The 24,010-nt window shown below is 41.0% G+C and overlaps 1 protein-coding gene and 1 long non-coding RNA gene across 2 annotated transcripts in view; one reads left to right on the top strand and one right to left on the bottom strand.

The window, feature by feature from the left end:
* Window positions 1-2,507: 2,507 nt before the first annotated feature.
* Window positions 2,508-10,261, top strand: FAM9C (family with sequence similarity 9 member C). Its single transcript, XM_077988484.1, has 6 exons — window positions 2,508-2,736; window positions 3,163-3,283; window positions 3,461-3,492; window positions 5,502-5,616; window positions 6,732-6,840; window positions 8,148-10,261. Exons 1-6 carry the CDS (start codon window positions 2,646-2,648, stop codon window positions 8,208-8,210), a joined length of 531 nt encoding a protein of 176 aa, XP_077844610.1. The 5' UTR covers window positions 2,508-2,645; the 3' UTR covers window positions 8,211-10,261.
* A 9,295-nt stretch (window positions 10,262-19,556) lies between these two features.
* Window positions 19,557-24,010, bottom strand: part of LOC144338559 (uncharacterized) — a 43,424-nt gene continuing 38,970 nt past the window's right edge. Inside the window, exon 5 of the long non-coding RNA XR_013412752.1 lies at window positions 19,557-22,144. This is a non-coding gene — a long non-coding RNA (uncharacterized LOC144338559). The remainder of the gene's footprint in view (window positions 22,145-24,010) is intronic.

Genomic DNA, 24,010 nt, shown 5'->3' with positions numbered 1-24,010 from the left:
TTGGTGTTCTGAAAAGAATGTCTTTGTGCCTATTTAAAATTGCAGAATCCTTTTCAGTTTGTTTCTAGGCAGTTATGCCAAAGAAGTAGCTCTGTAATCCCCATTTGTCTTCACCTGACATCAACTTCCGCTTTGCGATGGAGAATTGTTCCTTGATTTGACATTCTTTTAAAGAAAAATGAGCCGGCATTGAATTCTTAGCTGAATACCAGTAGTTGGTGTATGTGTGTATGTGTTTCCAATTATAGACAGAACCTGGTATAGTACTTTCAGCTGAAATCTTTGATGAAGCATATGAAAATTACATTGATCCAGATGGGATAGAAAGCTGTAAGACTGGTTGCACAAAGCCCTCTGCAAGATTTGTCTTCTTTCTTAATGTTACACATCTTAAGCTCGAAAGAGAGGGAAACCTGAGGCAATCATGGCTTAAAATTGCCCAAGATGTCTCATTGGCTAATTTGGGTACCAAGTAGATTGTGGGGAAATGGGGACAGCTGGTAGTATTTAGTTTCAGTAATTAGGGATTCTCTTTAGGTTATAGAGAACTCTTAGAAATAAAGGTGAGCTGCCTTGTCAGGGGAAGATGGCTTCCAACCCAGCCGTGGAAATAATCGGGCTGGGCACGATGGCTCACGCCTGTAACCCCAGCACTTTGGGAGGCTGAGGCGGGTGGATCGCTTAGCCCAGGAGTTCCAGACCAGCCTGGGCAACATAGTGAGACCTCATCTCTGCAAAAAATAAACAAAATTGGCTGGGAGCAGTGGCTCATGCCTGTAATGCTAGCACTTTGGGAGGCCGAGGCGGGCAGACTGCCTGAGCTCAGGAGTTTGAGACCAGCCTGGGCAACATGGTGAAACCCTGTCTCTACTAAAATACAAAAAAAAAAAAAAAAAAAAAAAATCAGCCAGGCATGGTGGCGTGTGCCTGTAGTCCCAGCTACTCGGGAGGCTGAGGCAGGAGAATTGCTTGAACCCAGGAGGCAGAGATTGCAGTAAGCCGAGATCGCGCCACTGCACTCCAGCCTGGGCGACAGAGTGAGACTCTGTCTGTAAAAATAAATAAATAAAATAAAATAAAATAAAATTAGCCGGGCATGATGGGACACGCCTGTAGTCCCAGCTACTTGGGAGGCTGAGGTGGGAGGATCATTTGAGCGTGGGAATTTGAGGCTACAGTGAGCAGTGATTGCACCATTGCAGCCCAGCCTGGGTGACAGAGCAAGACCCCATCTCAAAAAAAAAAAAAAAAAGAAAGAAAGAAAGAAAGAAAGAAAGAAAGAAAGAAAAGAAATGATCACATCATGAGAAATCTAGACAAAGTCTTTAACTTTGTATATCCACTACAGAATCATGCAATACCCAGTGTGAGAGAATGAAGTAGGATAGGAGAAAATTACCTGCCGCTGCTGGGAGTCAACAATTTTCTTAGATAAAACATAAAAGCACAATGCATTGATAAAAAGGATGCAGCTGGGCGTGTTGGAAGCACACAGGGCATGGGAGGGAGCCTGGGCCCCACCCGCAGGGGTGATGGCCATTCCACCCGAAGGGGCAGGAGTGGCTGGAACGAGCCTGGGGGAAGGTCCTAAGCCCCGTTCACTTGGCCTCCATTCCTTAGGGCAGGGTCCTCTGGCACTCCCCACTCCCGGGTCCTTGCTTCCTTCACCAGGATGAGGAGCTGGAAAATCGTGGGGACAGAGGCCTCAGAGAGCCACCCAATCAGTCCACAGCAGCCATGGACAGTCCCTGAGCGGGAGGGTGTGCCGGCAGGGGGCGTGGCCCCATGCCGCACGCCACCTGCATGCGCACTGAGCTGACCAATCAGCGAGGAGCGCGGGCAGCCAGGCCGGCTGCTCTCGCGAGAACCCAGGAACCAGGCAGTGAGCTTTCGTGGTGCCAGCCTCTTCAGGTCCTCTGAGGGAGCAAGATCAGGGATCCCTCAGGCGAGGTGCCTTCGGTGGATATGCGGGGAAGGCGGGCATGAGGCTCTTTGGGGAAGAGGGTGTGAAGGGCGGGGCAGCCAGGTTGACCTGCGAGGAAATGGGCAGGGCAGGGAGCTGGAGCTGCCTGAGTGGTCCCCAGGGCCCAGGAGGGTCCCGGAGGCCTGTACATGTGTGCAGCGTTTGTGGGAGGGAGGCTGGGGGGGTCGACATGGGTCTGTCTTGTCTGGCCGCCCATCAAGACGGGATACTTGGGGTGACCAGGGGTTCCCTGGGCGTTCAGGCTGGCTAGTGGGCAGTCCCTGTCCCTGACTGTCAGAAACAGGTGCACACCGGCTCAATCCATGGAGATGGTTGGGGAGATCCTGTGTCACCCCGCGGCCCTCCTGACTACATGGGGTCGCTGGGGAACCCAGGGGCAGGGCCAAGCTCTGTCCCAAGGGTACTGCAGGAATCCCGCAGAGGCCGCGGAATTCTGCGAGCTCTGCAGCCAGCCCCAGGGAAGCGCTGGACGGGCCAGGACAGGAAAGGATGATGGCATCTTCTCCGCGTCCCCTCCTGCTCCCACAGGGGACTCGGGGCGCCCTTGAACCCGCGATCCTGATGGCTTTCATTTAACACGCCTCGTTTCCTTAGTTTCCTTAGTGTGTCTTTGTACTCACCAGGTTCAGAGGCTGCCTCTAGCTTCCCAGGACAGCCAGCCATGCAGCCCGTGGGCAGGAAGCGCAGCAGGATGGCTGCCAAGGACCAGTTGGAGGCTCAAGTTACGGTCGCCCAGGAAATGGAGCTTGCGGGTAAACACAGTCCAAGGGGATATGGAAGAAGGTGCACGCCTGACAGTCTGCCTGCTTTCTGCGCTGGGGGCACACGGGCAGCCCGAGGCCCCCGACCCCTTCGTGGCTTTGGAGTCCACCGTGCGTGTGCTAAGATGCCCCAGGTTTTCAACGCAGGCTCAAGGGCCTTAGGCTTCCCGTGGGAGGCTCCCCCTCATAGCAGGGTTACAAATGCTCTCAAAGCAGCTCTTCTCCATGGGTGCTGTCCTGACATCCAAGGGGTCTGACCTGTGAACGTTGTTTACTAGGACTTGAGCCCGAAGGGCTTCCAAATCTACAAAGTCTACAAATAGTACGTTTCTCTACAAAAAAAAAAAAAAAAAAAAAAAAAAATGTCCACAACAGCGTCTTCCTCTAAAAAAGTTTGTCTTTTTTATTTTAATGCAGGAAAGGCTCCAGTAAGTTATGAGCATGAGGAAAGAAAACCTGTTACAGAGACAAAGAAGGGAGATGTGACTGATGAGCATCAGGAAAGAGAACCTTTTGCTGAAACAGATGAACACGTGGGGTAAAGTGTTTAAGTCACTTTTGCCTGTCGGATAAGGTCTTTAGGAAAAGTCAGCTTTGGATCATGTCATCACTGTTCTGTTCTATGCAGAACATTTCACATAAAACATTTCTTCCCAACAAACATGGCATTTTGTGTAGCATTATGTTAAAATTTTGTTGCAACTTTTTTTTACAGGGTTGATACCAAGGAGCTAGAAGATATTGCAGGTATATTTTACGAGCTATTTGTGGTTTATGAAAATTGTTTTTAACCATACAACTGTTACAGTAGGTTATATGAATTAGTGGATGACAAGATGGTCTTAAATGCCTTCTTCTCATATATAGCATTTAATGTAATCTGATAATTTTTCTTACTTACCTTTTTAATTGTTCATGCAGAATGTGAGGATGCTTCTAATAATGGCAAGAGGGATGGCTTTTCTTTCATACACGTGGAAATTTAATTGTTTGGGGGATATTAGAGGACATTGGAGGAGAAACAGCTCTATTCATTCCTTTCAGTGTACACACATTAAGTCATATATCAGGTTTTTTTTAGCTTTTACCTTAGGTTTGGTGGTACATATGCAGGTTTGTTACATAGATAAATTGCGTGTCACAGGGGTTTGGTATACAGATTATTTTGTCACCCAGATTATAAGCATAGTACCTGATGGGTGGTTTTCAATCCTCACCCTCCTCCTACCCTCCACCCTCAAGTAGGCCCAGGTGTGTGTTGTTCCCCTCTTCCTGTCTGTATGTACTCAAAGTTTTTAACATGAGCTTTTCATGTTCATAATTTAGCTATTGTCACAACTTTCTGATTTTGTTTTCTTTAAAGTACCAGGGAAAATTGAATTATCTAAAATGATGATTTTCTATTATTATTCCAGTAATAAATTGTGTAGTAGAAAAGGAAAGACAACCTTTCTACCCAGTGAGAAACATGTAATTGGATCCAAAAACTCATAAACTTTATATTGCCATGTGAAATATTAGTTGCACTGTTATAGGACCATATCTTCAAAAAAGTTTGAGAAAATTTCTGTAGAGACGATGGAGACAATACTCTTATTTTTAAAAAGCTTACTTTAATTTTCAGCTCTTCTATAGTGATAATTCATACAAGCAGTATATTTGGAAAACTTTGCTCTGCTTGGTGGTGACAAAGTGCTGGTTTTGTGAGCTTCCTAATACATTGAGCATTATAGATGGATACCATATGTAAAAAATATTTGTATTATGGTGCAGCTCTTCTATGATTGCCGAAAACTATTCTTAGCAATTGATGGTAGATCTCTGATGTGAAACCATGTTTGGGAAAGCATTCCTTGCAGTATTACAGTTTTCTGAAACACCACACTATGGGTAAAAATGTCAGATAAAAAGCTCTCAGAAAATATTTCAAACGTGTTTTTGAATGTATTTCTTTATCTGTTTAAACCTAAATGTTTATACCCATGGACATTGCTTCTTTTATTAAAATACAGTTAATAGCATCAACCACGAGATTGATTAAAAATACTTTGCTTATTGTGTATTATTTCTACCCTTTTGATGGTCTTATTAAATAAGATACTTTTTTGTGCTTTACGTAATGAGTTGTGACAGTATTTCACAAAAATATGTCCTTTGAATTGTAGGACATTTTATAAATGTAGAAATTAAAGTCTGTGGCTGGGCGCGGTGGCTCACGCCTGTAATCCCAGCACTTTGGGAGGCCGAGGCGGGCGGATCACGAGGTCAGGAGATGGAGACCATCCTGGCTAACACGGTGAAACCATCTCTACTAAAAATACAAAAAAATTAGCCGGGCGTGGTGGCGGACGCCTGTAGTCCCAGCTACTAGGAAGACTGAGGCAGGAGAATGGCATGAACCCGGGAGGTGGAGCTTGCAGTGAGCCAAGATCGCGCCACTGCACTCCAGCCTGGGCGACAGAGGGATACTCCGTCCCAGAAAAAAGAAAAGGAACTGTTTTAATTATTTGCTTTTTATCATCATCCGTCAATTAAGTGATTTGCTGTTATACCAATTGAAATTGGAATACTAATATTAATACCTGAAAGGTTTTACATAAAGTGAGTAAATCTTGCTTTGTAAAATGATCTTTGCATTTTACATTTTAAATGTCCTTCTGATATTGCTGAACCATCAAGTCACATATTGATTTCAATATATGCAAAGAAACTAGTTTTCAACATGAACTTTTAATGCATATTCATTTACTATCTAGCTGACATTAAAGAGGATCTTGCTGCAAAGAGAAAAAGGAGTGAAAAGATTGCAAAAGCTTGCAGTGAAATAAAGAATAGAGTTAAAAACGTTTTGAGAACAATGCAACTAAAAAGGTATGATTGTTGGCTTTTTTGCATCATGATATTTATATCATTGGCATCTACATATTGGCATCTCTAGTGAAGAACATATTTTACTTGATTGTTCCCTAAGCAGGTAAGTTTCTTTAGTTTTATAACCTCAGTTTAACAGAATTGAGAGATATTACCTAGAAGCCAATGAAGATGACCTCTTTTTGCCTTCCAGATAAAAATAGCCTTCCTGGGGCCGGGCGCGGTGGCTCAAGCCTGTAATCCTAGCACTTTGGGAGGCCGAAACGGGTGGATCACGAGGTCAGGAGATCGAGACCATCCTGGCTAACACGGTGAAACCCCGTCTCTACTAAAAAATACAAAAAACTAGCCAGGCGAGGTGGCGGGCGCCTGTAGTCCCAGCTACTCGGGAGGCTGAGGCAGGAGAATGGCGTGAACCCGGGAGGCGGAGCTTGCAGTGAGCTGAGATCCGGCCACTGCACTCCAGCCTGGGCCACAGAGCGAGACTCTGTCTCAAAAAAAATAAATAAATAAAATAGTCTTCCTGTAAATTAATGTTTAGCCATTTCTAGAAATATGGTGGCTGAATATAAGATAAATGTCTTCAATGTTTAGTCTGTAGATTCTTAACAATATTCAATTATGTAGAAAGGGATAACCTTATGTTGTAAATAAGTTATTAGTTAAACTGTTTTCACTATTCCTTTTACGAAATCATTGTTGTGCCAAAGTGGAGAAATAGTTAAGTGAAGTATTTCTTTTGGGAAATCTTACGGGATGAATGGCTACAATATTCTCGAACCTACTTATGAGAACCCATATGTTATTTAGTAAGAAGAAATGAAAAGTAAACTGCTCTTGGAGAAAATGATTGTTTCTGGGAAATTTATAGTGCAGTAAACCCTCCTTAGTCTTCAACACGTAAAGAATATAAGATAGCTGCTCTAGTAGTCAGTTAGGAAAGGATCCTTTCAGAATGAGAGTAACTCATTTCACCTTTTCCCAAAAAGATTTCAGCTGCTATTACTCCCTTGCTACTTTATAGTATAAACTATGTCAAGTCAGTTTTGGTTTGAATAGGATTAGTTTTTCATCTCTCTATGATGTATGATCTTGTTACTTATTATGTGTTATAGGCAGAAACGTGACTACAGAATTTCTCTGAAGTTGCCGAATGTCCTTGAAGAGTTCACCACAGATGAGCAGAAAGATGAGGAAGGAGAAGGAGAAAAGGAAGAACAAATTGTTGGTATCAGGCTTAGCTTTATGATCTACCTATTGTATCAATGTCTCAGGGAGTAATAGTTCATGCAGAAATCCAGCGAAGAAGGAAGAGAGCATGAGCCCAAAGAGGGGGCCCGTTAGTGGACTCATGTACCAGGGGAATATAATTGCCATGCAGCTTTAGGGGTCCAACTGAGGTCAGCATCATAGCGATTAAGAAGTTAAAGTGAGCCCAGTTGGCATATTTGTACAAGAACAGCTGTAGGGTTGGAATTTCCTGGGTTGGGGTGTAGCCGAGCATGTTGATAGAGGGAGAGTTGGGCAGGGCATAGACACAGGGATGGGGTTATGATGACTAGCTGTGGAATTTCAGCTGGGACTGAGTTACCTGAGCACATGGGGGTGGGACATTGGGCAGTGAAAAGTGCTCCATTCAATAGGCATCAGGTCCTGACAGACTCCTGAGCTGTAGTACTGAAGTGAGTGACCTACAGTGGCAGGAAGGTAGTGGCTGTATGTTGGGAAGATGGAGAAACAGCTGATTGCAGTGGTCAAGGGCTGGGACTCTGGAGCCCCACTGCTTTTGATCCAATTCCAGTTTGACCATTGCTAGCTCAGGAACCATGGGCATATTATTTATCTCTGTGCTAAAGTTTCTTTATATACGAAAGGAGACATGGTAAGAGTGCCTACTTCAGAGTTGTTTGGAGGATTAAAGGGTTCCTATGTAACGGGTTTATTTAAATTTTTCAGGATGCGATCTGGCTCATGGTTGCTGTTTATCAATGCTATTATTAGTATTATGTAGGTATTATGGTCATTGGGAGCGACAAAATTTAGGGGATGACTGTGTGTGCCACGTAGTGGAGACAAGAACACTGTTGTTGGAGATTAGGTCAAGGTGCAGAAAAACAGTCATTAATGGAAGGTTCATCTATGTACATATTGAAATGACCAAGATTTAATACGTGTTTAAAATCTTAATAAGAAAGAATGTTTCTTAGTTAATTTCTGTATAGATCTTACCTATCTGTGGTCAACAAATTATAGGGAAGGTCATCAAATACTCTTCATTTGAAATCAAGAATTGGGACGTGCATGTTGAATATGTACAAGAAAGAAAATTCTTTACTCCATTACTGATTAAAAAGGTTATCGTTTTAGCACATGAGTGGTGAACACAATTGTTTCAAATTTGGTCATAAACGTTGTCTAAAATAAAGTGTTCACAGGTATTGATTTAAAGAGTATTTCTTTAATGCAGAATTATGTTTTGTAAGTATTAAAATTTACCCAATTTTAATCACTTTTTTGTTTTGTGCTTCTAGAAGATATTTCAAGAGCAACAAAAGAGGTGGCAACAAGATAAGAAAGGAACTGAAAGAGATTGAGCCATCACACGAGCAATTCACAAAGGTCTGTTCTATTTGGTAACACAATATATTCTTATAAAATACAACACATGCATAAAAATAGAAGACAGTCTGCTTGTTTCTGAATGTATGGAAAGATATTTTGGTTATACATTTTGAATTACCATTTTCACTTTGAATGTATTGTTCCAGATTTAACATAATTGGTAAATGCAGTAACATAAAACAGTATTTTTAGGATTCGTGAATAGTTTTGTGGGAGTTATTTAGAACAGGAAAAGGTAAATTGGAAATTTTATCTAGAAATATACCTCTTGTGTATAAAAATTGATACTTTATGAACACATTAATGAAGACTTTATTTTCAGTTTTTAGGAGATCAGCGACAAATCTTTGGAAGGCAGAAAGTCCATAAGTCCTTTCTAGATGTCTTTTTCACTTGTGTTGTTTCAAGAGTTTTAGTTAAATAGGAAGTAGGCAAATGTAACTACTGAGTATCTCTTTTATTTTCTGCTGTAATGTAGGAGTGTTTTATGGCATATTCACTTTCAAAATTATTAGTGACTAGTAATGGTTTTACATGACAATTTGTAATAATAAGGGATGGTTCAGATGTACAACAGAATGGGAAAGCCAGCAGATTATTAACATGTTGTGAATTGTGAATTATCTGCTGTCGTACAGCACATTAGCAAATTGTCATCGGACAATGACCTCTTCTTCATGTAGATGTATATTATTTAGGAAACAATGGAATTCCTTTCTGTGAGGTAAGGTATTCTTTTTAACAATCTTGTGAAAAGACATGTTCATATGTCACTCCTCTACACTAACTGAGATGTGTTAAATAAACTGGGAAAGAGTTTGAAAATAAAATTTTTGAGCAACTTGAGGATTATCTATACACAACACAGTTATTTATATAGAAGTCACAAGTGGAGAACATGTTACTATAATGTTCCCCAGAAACCATTTATTAATTGGTATGAACTTGAGACTAGAAAAGTTTTCCTATCAATGTTAATGCTACATGTTACCACTTAGGGTAGGAACTTCGGTATCATCTTGGACTCTTCTGAGTCCATTATCTTTCCCATGCGGTTATCATGAGGCAAGTTTTACCTCTGCAATGGTCCTTAAATTTCTTTTTTTAAATTGCCACTGAGGCTACCCTAGTTCAAGACCTCATTCTTCCTTGCTTATACTATTAAACTCTTTTCTGAGTTCTCTCTTCTCTTCTGAGCCACCTTTCATTGATCAGAAATACTATCTTCCTAAAACCCTTCCCTTCCAAAAATGCTTCTAGCCCTTCCCTCTTCCCAGCCTGTCAGTGGCACCCACATGTCAGTTCTTAGATATTCAGAGACTCTCCCCTTTACATGACCCCCTCTTAAGCTTGTTTTGCCGCCTTCTGTCTTTCTTCTTGCCTCTCCGGGTTGACAGCCTTCTCTGAACGTCCTCTCCATTAATCTCATGCTTTGTTCATGCTCTTCCCTCACAATGCTTTTAAATCTCTTTTTTTCTTGTTTTTGACCGATTGAAATCTTTTGCCAACTAAGTTGACATCAGTCTCCATTTTTGGCTACATGTCCGAGTGAGTTGCCCTTCCATAGCAGTTACATAAGTTTTGTTATCAATTTTTTTTTATTCGTGCATTTCCTCATGTCACAGGAATATGAAAGAGATTGTGTGTTCATTTTTTACATCTTCCTCAGCATTAACATACCACATTTTAGGGAGTAGGAACTGTTGAACTGTTTGCTGAGGGAATAGTATATATTTCAAACATAGTTATATTTTCTCTAACTTGATGAGGTCATATCACAGACCATTCTATCCCTTCAGTGGAAACCATGTTATATGGACTATTAGTGATAACAAATGGGTCACTACCTGGTGAAAAAATACGGTATTTCATGATGTAAGACTACCAGTCTTTTTCTGTTTTTGCTCCATCTTGACCATAACATGTTTATCAAACCATTTTCTTCAAGCAAAGTACATGACTGTTGGACGTGCTATAATAATATTTCACTGAAATCTGGTATTAAAATATTTAAGTATTTGGAGCTCCATGTATTGATTACAGTTTTTAAATTTGAAATAAGGGGAAGGGGCACAGAGGCTCACACCTGTAATTCCAGCACTTTAGGAGGCCGAGGCGGGCAGATCACGAGGTCAGATCGAGACCATCCTGGCTAACACGGTGAAACCCCATCTCTACTAAAAACACAAAAAATTAGCCAGGCATGGTGGTGGGCGCCTGTAGTCCCAGTTACTCGGGAGGCTGAGGCAGAAGAATGGCGTGAACCCGGGAGGCGGAGCTTGCAGTGAGCCGAGATCGTGCCACTGCACTCCATCCAGCTTGGGCAACAGAGCGAGACTCTGTCTCAAAAAAAAAATAATAATAATAAGTAACCAGCATCCTTTGAATACTAAAAGCTGTTTCCTTTTGACATTTAATTTACTCTGTTTAAAACGTGAGATGTAAAGTGATAGTTTGTCAGTGAACTAGACTTTTTGTTTTAAGAGTATCAAGGACTTGGAAGAATATGATGAAAGCCCTCTTTTTGGTGAAGAGAGTCAACTTAAAAAATAAATCACCCTGGCTGGGTGCAGTGGCTCACGCCTGTATTCCCAGCACTTTGGGAGGCCAATGCGGGTGGATCACGAGGTCAGGCGATGGAGACCATCCTGGCTAACGTGGTGAAACCCCGTCTCTACTAAAAATACAAAAAAAAAAAAAAAAAAAAAAAAAAAAAAAGCCGGGCATGGTGGTGGGCGCCTGTAGTCCCAGCTACTCGGGAGGCTGAGGCAGGAGAATGGCGTGAACCTGGGAGGCGGAGCTTGCAGTGAGCCGAGATCGCGCCACTGCACTCCGCGCTGGGCGACAGAGAGAGACTCTGTCTCAAAAAATAAAAATAAATAATAAATAATAAATAAATCGCCCTGTTCCAAAATAATATTGTGGTAATTGTAAGTAGTGCATATTTAATCTTAAAAACTCAGGATTGATGTAAGCACTGGAATATTTTATTTGTAGAAATGTGTATCACAATTACTTAAATTTATTTTTTTGAAACAGCTGCAGCAATAATTGCCACTTATTCATATGTATCTTCAACCTCTGTTATTCTGATGACTGACAAAAGAACTTGAACCTATGTTATATGATACAAGCATAACTTGAGCTACACTAAACCACATGACAGTGTTTACTTAATTCTTGTATAAATTAGTATATCTCCTCTATCATTAGCCTGTTTGTTAAATGCTGGACCACGTTTCTATGATCTGTTGAAAGAACCCTAGACAGTTCTGTGAGAAAGCAGCAATTGCACAGTTACATACACAGTCAATTAAATTTTAACGTTAAAGATAATTTAGTTTTAGGTTTGGCCTCTGTGGTTCTGTATCAGTTCCAAAAATGTGGAAAGCATGGGCATGGAAAAGCACATTTTTCTCTAATAAAAGAAGACAAAACCTTATTTTATCTGTGTATTCTTTATATTTAATCATTAGGTTAAAGAAGCAATTCCAATGAAAGCTTGACTTCAAAAAATAGATATACTCTATGGCCTTTCAAAATTATTAAAAGTACCTTAACGTCTGTGTTCTTGAAAAAATTAAACTACTATAAATGATTGAGACAACTGAGCAAGATATATTAATATCAGTGCTGAGCCACTGGTTTGTGGGTATGTCATTTCCAAAGACATCAAATTGCCATGTAGTTTGTTTTGGTCCACCATTCAATGATACCTCCCCTTAGCATTGAATGAAAGTATTTTGTTAACATTTATGTATGCTTACAATTATTTCACATCTGTGGCAAGGTAAATTATGTAGGGTGCTTTGTTTTTCAAGTTTAGTATTTGTGGAGTATGCGGAAGTTTAAGTATATATGCATGTAAAAGCTTAAGTGATGAATTCTCCTACCTTTCGTTTTGTAATATGCGGTTTTTACATGTAACAACATACAAAATGTTCATTTGAAACACTTTATTTAGTAAATATGAAATTCAGAATATATTTGGAGTAAGTCAGTTAAATGTATTCTTTTGCTGAGTTTCTGAAATTCCATTCATGAATCCTTCAGAACACAATACTCCCATTGGGAGGAGAGGAGCGACTTCCTCTCATTTTCCCTTGTGCTTTTTATTTTAATTGGCCCCTATATACCACTCTTGTCTTTTCTAGGTTTTCCAAGTTTAAGGAAAAAAAAAAGTTCATTCAGATTCTGGTTTTCTGCCTGCAATCACTTATACAGGAATAAGTGAGTCCCTATGGGGAGCATTTAATTCCTAAAGCTTGCATTTTCATAAAGGATTTTCCTTTTACCCAAAGCGTGTGTTGGTGTATAAGTCTAAGTACTACTTCAGGTTTCTAAGAAAATCCTTATTTGAGATCTGCAGAGGTCCATATGAGAGTTCTATTATACATACTGGGCTATGTAACCATTTATTCTATAGTGGAAGGATGAGAATTAGGACGAAATGTACTTAGTGATGAAACAGTTGATATTTATGCCACCCCTTACTACCTCAAATGAGTAATGGTGTACTTTAAGTCACTTTGGCAGATATTCTGAAGGGAAGAAAGTTTTTGTCCTTAAAAGTTATTAGGGGTGTGTGTTTGTGTGTGCGTATAAATGTGTGTGTGTGTGTATATATATATATGTGTGTGTGTGTGTGTGTGTTTATATGTATATATGCATATACATGTATCTATACATAAATAATATGCATATAAGTATATGTGAATATGTGTACACACACACACATATATATGACTTTATTTTTTAGAATTGTTTTTAGTTCACAACAAATTGATCTGAAGGTCTAGAGATTTCTCATTTACCCCCTGCTCTCCCACCATAGCATTCCCCACTATCCATATCCCCCACCAGAGTGGTGCCTTTCTTATAACCCATGAACTTACATTGACACATCATTATCACCCCAAGTCCATAGATTACTTCAGAGTTCACTCTTGGTTCCTTTTTTTTAGTGACTATTTTTTTCACATCACCTGTGCTATAGTCCCTGTTTTATTTCTCATAAAGAGAACATTTAATTTGTACTTTTTTGTGACCATGAAATTTTAGGTTAGAATATCAGGAACAAGTTACACTAAAACAAATGTAAAGATTCACTTTTCTCCCGAAAATGGTAAGACAGATAACATTTATTTATATATGCTTGAAACGTTGCAGTTAGTGCTTTCAAATTCTAGATTGAAGCACATATTTTCTTTTGTTCCATAATAAACACCCTGTTTGAAGAATGGCTGATATCTAGAGCATCATGTCTTGTAATATTGTCTCACTCAATAGCTGAATGTTGAAATGTACAGTCACAAAGCACTAAATATATCCTTAGAACAATGATGTACTGAACAAAATTCAGAGTTCAAATGCAAAGACAGCTCCCAAGAAAGTTTTCCCACAGACCAGAGGCAAGTCCTTTCCTTCAGCAACTGAAACCCAGGAGAAACAGAGTCTCTTGCCTCTGCCTCTTGGAGAGGGGTTCTCCTGATACCAGAGGGAAAGGGCCATCTCATCTCCCTGACGTTAGTTAAAATTTCATCTTGGATTGATAAGTTAATATCTTTGTAAAGATATCTAAATTAAGGTGATTCAGTCAAATCAAAAATACTTGACTCACTCCTTAGGAGGAGCTTAACTCTGCCCTGAATTTCTGTGCACACACCTGATTTTATTGCACTCACAGTACAAAAGCTCTGAGATGTAAAATTGAACCAGAACTGGACAGCGCATTGCATTCTTATTCAGGTGAATCAGGGCTCTCTCAGCGCTGCTCACCCAAAACACATTGAAATCAATTCTTTTTATTCTTATTTATTTGTAAAACTGACAGTGATGTATCTATGTCAGAGGGTTGCTATGAGTGTCAGAGGAAACGATGGTGAGAAGGTTAGACACATGGTACATGTTGAATAAACGTTAGCTATTAGTTACCAATATCTTCATGATTTTTATTGATATGTAATAGTTGTAAATATATATGGGGTAAATGTGATATTTTGATTCATGAATATGTAAAGATCAAATCAGGGTAGTTGGAATTTTCATCATCTCAAACTTTGATCACTTTTTGTGTCAAGAACTTTGCAAATTTTGTCTAGGTATTTTGAAATACAGGATAACTGTAGTTACTCGAGTGTGCCATTGAACACTAGAACTTATTTCTTCTCTCTAACCGTATGTTTATACCCATTGTCCAGCATTTCTTTTTCCCTGACATCCCTCCTACCATTTCCAGCCTCTGGTAACCACCATGCTACTCACTACCTCCCTGAGATCAATTGTGTCCAGGAATGAATAGCAAGTAAGTGGTAAAGATGGACTAGTTGATAGTTAATAACCATGACTGGTCTATTCTTTGTCTGCTACACTTTCTTTCATCTATGTGTGGCAAGTGCCTACTTACTCTTTTAAGATCTGTGTCAAAGACCACCTAATTCTTCACCTTTTCTGGAATCCGTTAGTTCTTAAACAAAATTGTGCCCCTTTTCCTCTCTTTTAGTGGTTTTGTACCTCTCAAATCCCGTATTGTGGCTGTTATTTACTTCACTGTTACCCTTCAGAGTAAAAATTTTATCATAGTCCCAGTTTTATTTTTGGAACCTGGTGTGTTCCCAGCCATACAAGAGGGGCACAATAGACATGTACTAAATAAATGAATGACTGGTTATTTGAAAGAACACTGAATACATAGCAATTCTCCAATCTCTGTGTCTATGTAAACACAAGAATTAATTTTATTTGCCTAATTCAAACATTATCTTTAAATTTATTCAAACTTCCCATTTTCCATGAATTAACCAGACATCCTTTGTTGCTAGATTTTCACTAATTAACCAGTTAAATATATTTTGCCTTATATCATCTAAAAGAGCACGTCAAACAAAATCAGACAGCTGGCCGGGCGTGGTGGCTCACACCTGTAAACCCAGCACTTTGGGAGGCCGAGGCGGGCGGATCACGAGGTCAGGAGATCGAGACCATCCTGGCTAACATGGTGAAACCCTGTCTCTACTAAAAATACGAAAAAAAAGTTAGCCGGGCGTGGTGGCGGGCGCCTGTAGTCCCAGCTACTCGGGAGGCTGAGGCAGGAGAATGGCGTGAACCTGGGAGGCGGAGCTTGCAGTGAGCCGAGATCGCGCCACTGCACTCCAGCCTGGGCAACAGAGCGAGACTCCGTCTCAAAAAAAAAAAAAAAAAAGTCAGACAGCTTCGGTAGTTCATGTCTCTTGAGCTCACGATTTTAAGGAGTGAAGTTCACCCCGCCACTTGCCTACCTGTCTCAGTACTCACACACTTTCATTGATGTCCTGCTAATGTACATGAAATCAAATATCCATACCTGCTTTTAAGTGTGCCCTAGTCAACAAACAGGTCACTTGGTTATCATTGTCTTCCATCCAGGATCAAGACAAAATAAGTGCCAGAGAAAGATGTCCTATAGAGAGTCTCACAATGTACTAGTCACACATAAACAAATTAATTACTGGAGCACACATTCCTATCTTTTAGAAAGAGAAGACCTGTTAATAGGAGTTGAGAGTGAAGAAAATCAATTCTCATTGAACCGATAAATGTCCCTTCTGGATAGTTTACATTGCCATTAAAGCAAAAAGTTGCCATTTTATCTGTCAGCTACTTATTTCTTGCATGAGCTCTTCTGGCTTTTTAAAGCGTATCTTTTGGCTGGGCATAGTGGTTTATGCCTCTAATCCCAGTACTTTGGGAGGCTGAGGCGGGCGAATCACTTGAGGTCAGGAGTTTGAGACTAGCCTGGCCAACACGGTGAAACCCTGTCTCTACCCAAAATATAAAAAATTAGCTGGGTGTGGTGTCACACGCCTATAATCCCTGGGGTGGCTGAGGCAGAAGAATCGCTTGAACCCAGGAGGCGGAGGTCACAGTGAGCCGAGATCGTGCCACTGCACTCCAGCCTGGGCGACAGAGTGACACTCCGTCTCAAAAAAATAAATAAAAATAAATAAATCATATTTTTGGTCATTTGCCAAGTGCTTGGCTGTTGGGTACACACGGAATAAATTATCCAGTAAAAAACATCTCGAATCTTTCCAGCTATTTTTGATCAGGTACACCTGTAAATCTTAAAAAGCCTGTAAAGAAATACCTAACTAGTACATTGGATACAAGACATAAGACAATAGTAACTGAAGTTCTGAAAGTTAACTTAGGAAATTGCAATCGTTAGGGGGTAAAATCCTTAAAGCCTTAAAATTCTACTAGGTGGCAACCGCTGTTTATACACACATGCATTTCCCTCTTCATATTTGGGAAACTGATGGTCGTGTTTCCTTTTTAGGGTGGAGGAAAAAATTCTCCATTGAGAGAAGGGAAGGAAAATACAGGAAAAAGAACCATTCTTTGAAGGCACCTATTGTCCAATTCATGAGGAAGAGCTTGTAGTTCTGAGTTGCACAAGCATGCTTTAGTTGTTTTTCTGTAGGATACTAGAGGACGTTAAATGTTTCACGATAGCTGTGTCCTCAGACCCAGTGTAGGAGATGGGTATAAAAATGTTGATTGGATAAATGTGTTACTTTGCTAGTTCATACCTCTCTGAACCTATCTTGAAGCTGCTGTGGGGAAAATTTCTCCATCTTTTCTTTGTTCTGTCACCATTCAATCTATTCATCTATTGCTTGAGAATGTTTTTGCAATAACAAATCTTTGAGGTTTGGAAACCAGCTGTGATTAGTTTAAGAACTCTTGGTCCTACCCAATTTCAGCCTGTGCTGGGGTGTCTATTTCCTTTGTAAATTAAGGCTGCCTCCCCCTCTGCTGATTACTGGGGCTGATTGGTTGTGCCCTGCATTTCACTGGAGCCCCTGTCTGTTCTTTGGCTCACCTTCCCCCGCCCTTCCTTATTTGTAAAGCCCTGAAGGAGGCAAGTTTCCTTTGAATGTCATTAACACTTTGTAATTAGCTAGGAAGCCAAGGAGAATACCAAATGTCCCTTTCCCACCACGGGGCAGACTGTTTTGTTTTCTCTTCTGAACCCCAAGCAGGAACTGGCTAAGATATGATGGCCCCTCCACACGAAGAGTGACTGATTTCATTGGGAAGTGAAATTTGCATGACACCATCAGAAGCTCTTGACCCGTCAGACTCAGAACTCAGCAAGCTTTTCTTTCCCATTAATCCATGGTTAATGCCTTTGTGCTGCATAGTTTATTCAGTCCACAGCTCCCTCCTCAAACGTAAACCACTAAAGGACCATGGATTCACAGGAATTACAATAAGACTACTGAGAGGCAGAGAGTGGAAAGCCCTGGGCTTTGGTGTCAAGCAGACGCAGGTTCAGGAGGAAGCAGGGATAACATATACTTTTTTTTTTAAGTCAGGTTGTGAGGTATAATTTACATATAGTAAATTTCCCCCTAAGGCGTGGCATTTGGAATTGCACTTTTCTATAATCTGTGAAGGAAATTGCACTGAGTTCAGAGCCAGGAAACATGGGTCTTGCTCCCATCCCCCCAGCCATTGTCAATGAATAGCTCTGAACTCTGCATCATCTGTAAAATGTGTGAGTTGAACTAGGTGACAGTGAGGTCCCCTCTGCATTGTAAGAAGTCTGTTGTTTTATATTTTAAATGAATGAAACAAACAAAATAACTTGTCTTCCCAAAATATATTCAAGAATCTCATGATTGAAGTTCACTGTTGAAATAACTAAGCTTCTTCTACAGTTCAAACTTATTTTTACAGTTGCTGCTGGAAGAATTTCTAAGCATATTGGGATAAACAGTTCCCACTTGCTGATCCTAAACTAACCAGTGTCCCTTGCTCCCCCCACCCCAGGTCACCCTAGTCCTCCAGTCGGCTGAGGCAGTGGGAACAGGAAATCAAGTCTCTCAGAAAGTTCAGGCTGCCTTGAATGGCTGCCAGATTACCCTGGAGGAGAAGCTCCGGAGGCAGGCGGGAAAGGCTCCCCTCCTCTAGTTACAGAAACTCTCTCCTTACACTCCTCTCTTAAAACTACCTAAACTTAAATGCAAAAACATTTCTGCAGGGAGGAAAGTGCCCAACATTCTCTGGTTATGGATTGGGGGCCCTGTTTCATCAGTTTTTGATCAAGGCATTTTGGCTTGATTGAACTTTCAGATTGCTCTAGCCTTGTCTCTCCTCCCCCAAACCAAACAAATGAGTGCTTGGAATGAGTGAAGCACACACATTCCTGGATCCAGATTGATATCTGGAACTGGAATGTGACATTTACCAGTGTAATGTGCTGAGATTTAAGTTTGTGGAGAGTATTCTTCCCAGGTAAACCTCTGTGGCCTCACTCCTGCAGTTGGGGGAGAAAAATGTGGCAGCCACTTTCTGGCCTTTCTCCTGCAGGTGAGCACAAAAGCTTAAGACATACATACCTGCAGGGGATGTAGGAGAGTGTCCAGTGGAAGGATGACCTCATTCCCTAATACCTGACCATTCATGGCAGCCTCTGTTTCTCTGAAGTCCTGTTGGAAGTTGATTTCCATGGGGCCTTTGTAAGTGTGACTGAGAAAACCATGCTAAAGTCTACATTCAGTCCAGTTTTCAGGAGCTGTTTGGAATCCGGGCTGCATTGTTAGGATGATGCCTGTTGGCTCTTTAGCCTGTTCTATTATTTCTAAATCACACGTGTTGACTTCTAACATACTAATAATTTTTGTTTTTATTGTGTTTGCCACCTGTCTCCTCTCATTAGAATGTAAGAGATGCATGTCTCTTTTCTTCATTATTGTATCCCCAGTGCCTAGCACTGTGCCTGGGACCTAGTAAGAGCTTAATTAATATTTGCTGAATGACTTAATGAACAAGTGAATGAATGATCCGTAGTAGAATCCCCTCGAAGAGATTTTCATTTTTGAACCAAATCCTTGAATAAATTCATATAAATATTTACTGAGTCTATGATGTGAGTTAAACAAAAAGTACAGAATAAAGAAATAGTATAAGAATGTGTCAACTGGCTAATGTCTCCAGGGAAGTAATAACTGAGCACCAAAAAATAAGCTACATGAAGCACTACTCAGGAATAAAAATAAATGAAATATTGACGCTTAAGACAACATGATGACTCTTAAAATTATTATGTTGCATGAAAGAGGCTAGACTCAAAAGATCTACTGGGTTATTTCGTTTATATAAAATTGAGTCTATAAAATATAATCTATAGTCACAGAAAGTAGATCAGTAGTTGCCCGGGTACTGGGAGTGGAGAGAGAGGGATTACCAACAGGCATGAGGAAAGTTTTAGGGATGATAGATAAGTTGATCATCTTGATTGTGGCGACAGTTTTACAGATGTGTGTGTACATCAAAACTCACCGCATTGCACATTTTAAACAGATGCAGTTTATTGTATGTCAATAATGCCTCAATAAAGCTGAAGACTGCAAAAAGAGTACATTTTAATGCATCAATCAAGAACTACCCTTTGAGTGCCCAACAGACAGTCAAACTATTTATTTTGATTCTTGCTTTCCTTTCTGTACCTCATCAGTATCTCAGCAGAATTAATTAAGTAGGCACTCAATGAACTGGTGTTATGAAGTACATTTATGCTTGTTGTGATACATCTTAGGGTTTTATTTCAGAAGCAAAAGTACCATCACCATGATCCATAGACCTTTTACTTTGTAACGAGCTTCTCCATCTCTATTTTCCCCAGGATAATTGTTTTTGCATTGTTTTATTATTTATTCAACAAGCATTTATTGTACTTTTTGTTTATGAATTCTTTTTCAATTTCCTCTGATCTCTTTAAAATTCTGATCCTGTCTTGCGAGATGCTAAGTGCTCAACTCCCACCCTTCCAACTCCAATCCTCTTCTCTTAATAAGCTTATCTTAATATCTAGCAAGCAGGTTTTCTCTCCCAACATTAAGTCACTGGTAAAATGACGAAGAACACCAGACCCATGAAGGAAGATGAGGGGGAACTTCCCAGGCTGTTTACTAAGAAAGCAAACCTCTGTCATTGAGATCCTGTAGGTTTGCCCCAAGTAGGGGTTACAATCTAAAAAGAGTGTCAGTTTTCACTGGCTTTCCTCTTGTTTTCCACCTAGCTAATGAACTTGCTTCAGCTCAGGGTGAAGGGATATGCCAGAAGCAGGAAGAAGTGCTTAAAGTGAGAAGATACATGAAATGTTGATCTTTGCTTCACATAAACCCATGTCATTTTTCTGTTTGGCATTCTTTCTGTGTAGGCTTCACCTTTTCTCCAGATGGTGCAGTCAGTTGTGTTTGGGCCATTCTCACATGCATTGTGGTTTCCTAGTTCACGCTCATGGTTGTTTCATGACCTGATATGCCAGTGAACTATCTTCCTTTTTAGATATACTTGGGCCACATTTTCATCACCCCTACATCCTTACTTTTTCAATATTATATGTGAAATCATCTCTCTCCAGTGAGCCTAGCGAAGTCATCAGTATTTAAGGAGACAGCGTAAGCTCTACACTCTAGAGTCCCAGGTTGTAGGTTTGAGTCCTGGCCTTGAAATCTTCTAGACATCAGGATTGCTGATGACTCTCAGAGCCACAGTTTTTCTATCTGCAAAACAGGGCTGATAATACCAACCTGCATTTCTTAAAACATAGAATTTTATTGATGCCAACTCATATTTTTTATTTTATTTTAAAATGAATGTATTTCCTGCAGACCAACCCATATTTTATCCAAACCTCAAGAATAACCTGTGTCCAATGCTGAGGAATGGCTGAGCAGAGGTTTCCACTCAGTCTCACTGGTAGAATGAGTTCAGTTGCTTGGCTTTGGGAAGATCCTAACTTCTTAATTTCAGCAGTAGTTTTATTTGTGCTTTTGGTTTTGGGGTTTTCTTTCTTTCTTTCCTCTTCCACTTGGATGTGTTACCAAACCTAAATGGTCTTGTTGGAGAGAGAGATAAATCTCAGGTGTTGTACTGCTGTTGATCTAATTACACAGAAGACCTCCGGGGCCTGTTAGGCAGTTTGTTAATTGTCTTTAATCTAAGACAATGGGGAAGTCTGGTGGTTTCCTTGGAAATACCCAAGTTCAGATATTTAGGTCATTGATTTTCTGCAGCTTTCTTACAGGAAATTAAACCTGTATCCAAGTGATTGAAGTCATGTATTCAAGTCAGCTTTTGCATCCCTCCAATCACTAACTAATAACCGAACTAGTACTTTATGGTTGTCAACCACTAACTAATAACCTAACTAGTACTTTATGATTGTGAGTACTGCAGTCCAGGTTGAATTGGCTTTGTAGATAAAATGGCTTTCTATGTTTATTCCTACAAAGATCTCTCTCTCTCTCTCTCTCTCTCATATTTTTATAGAATGGTATACAACTATGATCCACTGAAGATAGCAAGAGTGACTCTTATGATCTCCTGTACTATGATCTGTGCATCTTTTCATTGTTGAAAAGAAAATTCTTAAGCCACATTGAGAGGATGGAGCAAGCTCCATTTCCTGACAATCCAGACTCTCTCCTAATTGTGGCCAGACAAGGGACAGAGAAGACTACTCTTTATCCTGGTTACCAGACCCGCTCCCAGCACCCATGATGTCATGCCAATCAACTTTTATTTTTACACATACATACATACACATATGAACACACAGAGTTCTAAATTATTTTCAAACACCAATCAACCTTCATAAATGACCACCCACATAGGAGTTCAGAAAGTCCTCTTTTGCAACAGAAAGATCACCCACTAGTGGACGTGACAGCAGATTGAGATCAGAAGGAATGGAAAACTCATTAGCTGCCTATTGAATTCAAAGGAAAACAGGTACTTCCCTCTGATGTACAGGCGTAGGAGATCAGTTAGTTCCCTTTCATGTGTAAACACCAACTGGTCTTGTGCTCATGGTAAGACTGGAAACAGGCACAGGGCATCCTCCTGTTCTCCCCTAGGGGCGAGGAAGAGAGAACAATTTGGATGAAATGTGGAAAGAGTGAAGGGAGGAGAAAAAAGGAAAGACTGACAATGAGTGTACTGGAAGGGACATGATGGGTCACTTAAGAGAATGCCCTATATTGAGGATATGGAATGTGAAACAGGAAAACTGCTAGCATGGTAAACAGCTGGCTAAGCCCCCTGAACTGGGTGGATATGACATTTGCTTTTGTCTAGTTGTCCAGCACTGCTCAGTGAATCATAGGGACCTCCAAGGCATTGTAAATTGCTTCCAGTCATGCAGGGTGTTCACACCTTCCCTTCATATGGAACCCGTAGGCCCATTCTTTTTTTTTTTTTTGAGACGGAGTCTCCCACTGTCGCCCATGCTGGAGTGCAGTGGCCGGATCTCAGCTCACTGCAAGCTCCGCCTTCCGGGTTCACACCATTCTCCTGCCTCAGCCTCCCGAGTAGCTGGGACTACAGGTGCCCACCACCACGCCCGGCTAGTTTTTTGTATTTTTAGTAGAGACGGGGTTTCACCGTGTTAGCCAGGATGGTCTCAATCTCCTGACCTCGTGATCCGCCCGTCTCGGCCTCCCAAAGTGCTGGGATTACAGGTGTGAGCCACTGCGCCCGGCCATGTAGGCCCATTCTTTATCAGCTATGGGGAAAGGAAGTTGTTTGTCATGACTTCAGATATACTCCAGACTTCTCTTTCCTCTGAAATTCTGTAATTCCAAGATTCCAGATAGGTTGTGGCATGGAAATCAGCATGAAGAAGCCCACAGAGCTACCAGGAAGGAGAATAGGGAGGAGTCGTTGGGAAGAGACAAATGGTACCAGGGCTACTTGAGGCTGTGTTTACACAACAAAACAATTGGCTAAAAAGGGAAAGACTCATTCAGTTAAAAGCCTATTACTGTGTTTACTTGACATCAGATCCCTGCTTTGATTGACTTCCCTTCCCTTCTGCTGAGCAGTTGTTGGACTGAATTGATCCACTGTGGCTTCAGCATAGAGAAAGCTTCAAAGCAGAATTTGTGTAGGGAGTCAAGTCATGGAAATGTGATGCCCAAAATACTATGAAATCAGGAGATGAGTGAGAATTGGAACAGTTTGTGGAAGGTCGAAAGCAAAACTGAAAATAGGAGTCTTAACTCCAGGGCTGGTTCTCCCGTCTCATTTTAGTACATCCTGATCATGTCCAGGTTAAAGTGCAGATTGGCCTCATAATTTTTTTTTTTTTTTTTTTTTTTTTGAGACTGAGTCTGGCTCTGTCGCCCAGGCTGGAGTGCAGTGGCCGGATCTCAGCTCACTGCAAGCTCCGCCTCCCGGGTTTACGCCATTCTCCTGCCTCAGCCTCCGGAGTAGCTGGGACCACAGGCGCCCGCCACCTCGCCCGGCTAGTTTTTTGTATTTTTTAGTAGAGACGGGGTTTCACCGTGTTAGCCAGGATGGTCTCGATCTCCTGACCTTGTGATCCGCCCGTCTCAGCCTCCCAAAGTGCTGGGATTACAGGCTTGAGCCACCGTGCCCGGCTTGGCCTCATAATTTTAGAATCCTTGAAAGCTGGCAAATCCTGTTCCAGGGAATTATCCATTTCAGGTAAACAAGCTGTTATTCTCCCAGGGGTATTTCCTTTCAAATTACTCTTATCTTTTCCCTTGGCCAAAGGGCAGAACAGCAGTAACACTAAAGCAAAGTGACACAGGAGCATGGAATCAGCAGCCCAGGCCTTCTCTCAGTGCCCTTGGTGCACTCAGTACCCAAGGTTCTTCAGTCCCTGCCCTCCCTTGCTAATCCATCTTCTCCACCTGTTCCTGGACTGGGTCTCCCTGTCTATGTTTCTGGTCTAGGGCTTCTTTCCTAATCCTGC

Source organism: Macaca mulatta, chromosome X, assembly GCF_049350105.2.
Source record: "Macaca mulatta isolate MMU2019108-1 chromosome X, T2T-MMU8v2.0, whole genome shotgun sequence".
Taxonomy (NCBI): domain Eukaryota; kingdom Metazoa; phylum Chordata; class Mammalia; order Primates; family Cercopithecidae; genus Macaca; species Macaca mulatta.
Note: the sequence above shows the minus strand (reverse complement) of the source record. Positions and strands in the feature narration are given on the sequence as shown.

Coding starts and splice junctions, on each gene's coding strand:
- FAM9C (XM_077988484.1), top strand. CDS start 2,646: ATGCAGCCCGTGGGCAGGAAGCGCAGCAGGATGGCTGCCAAGGACCAG. Junction 3,284..3,460: donor GAAACAGATGAACACGTGGG/GTAAAGTGTTTA, acceptor TTTTTTTTACAG/GGTTGATACCAAGGAGCTAG. Junction 6,841..8,147: donor GAGAAAAGGAAGAACAAATT/GTTGGTATCAGG, acceptor TTGTGCTTCTAG/AAGATATTTCAAGAGCAACA.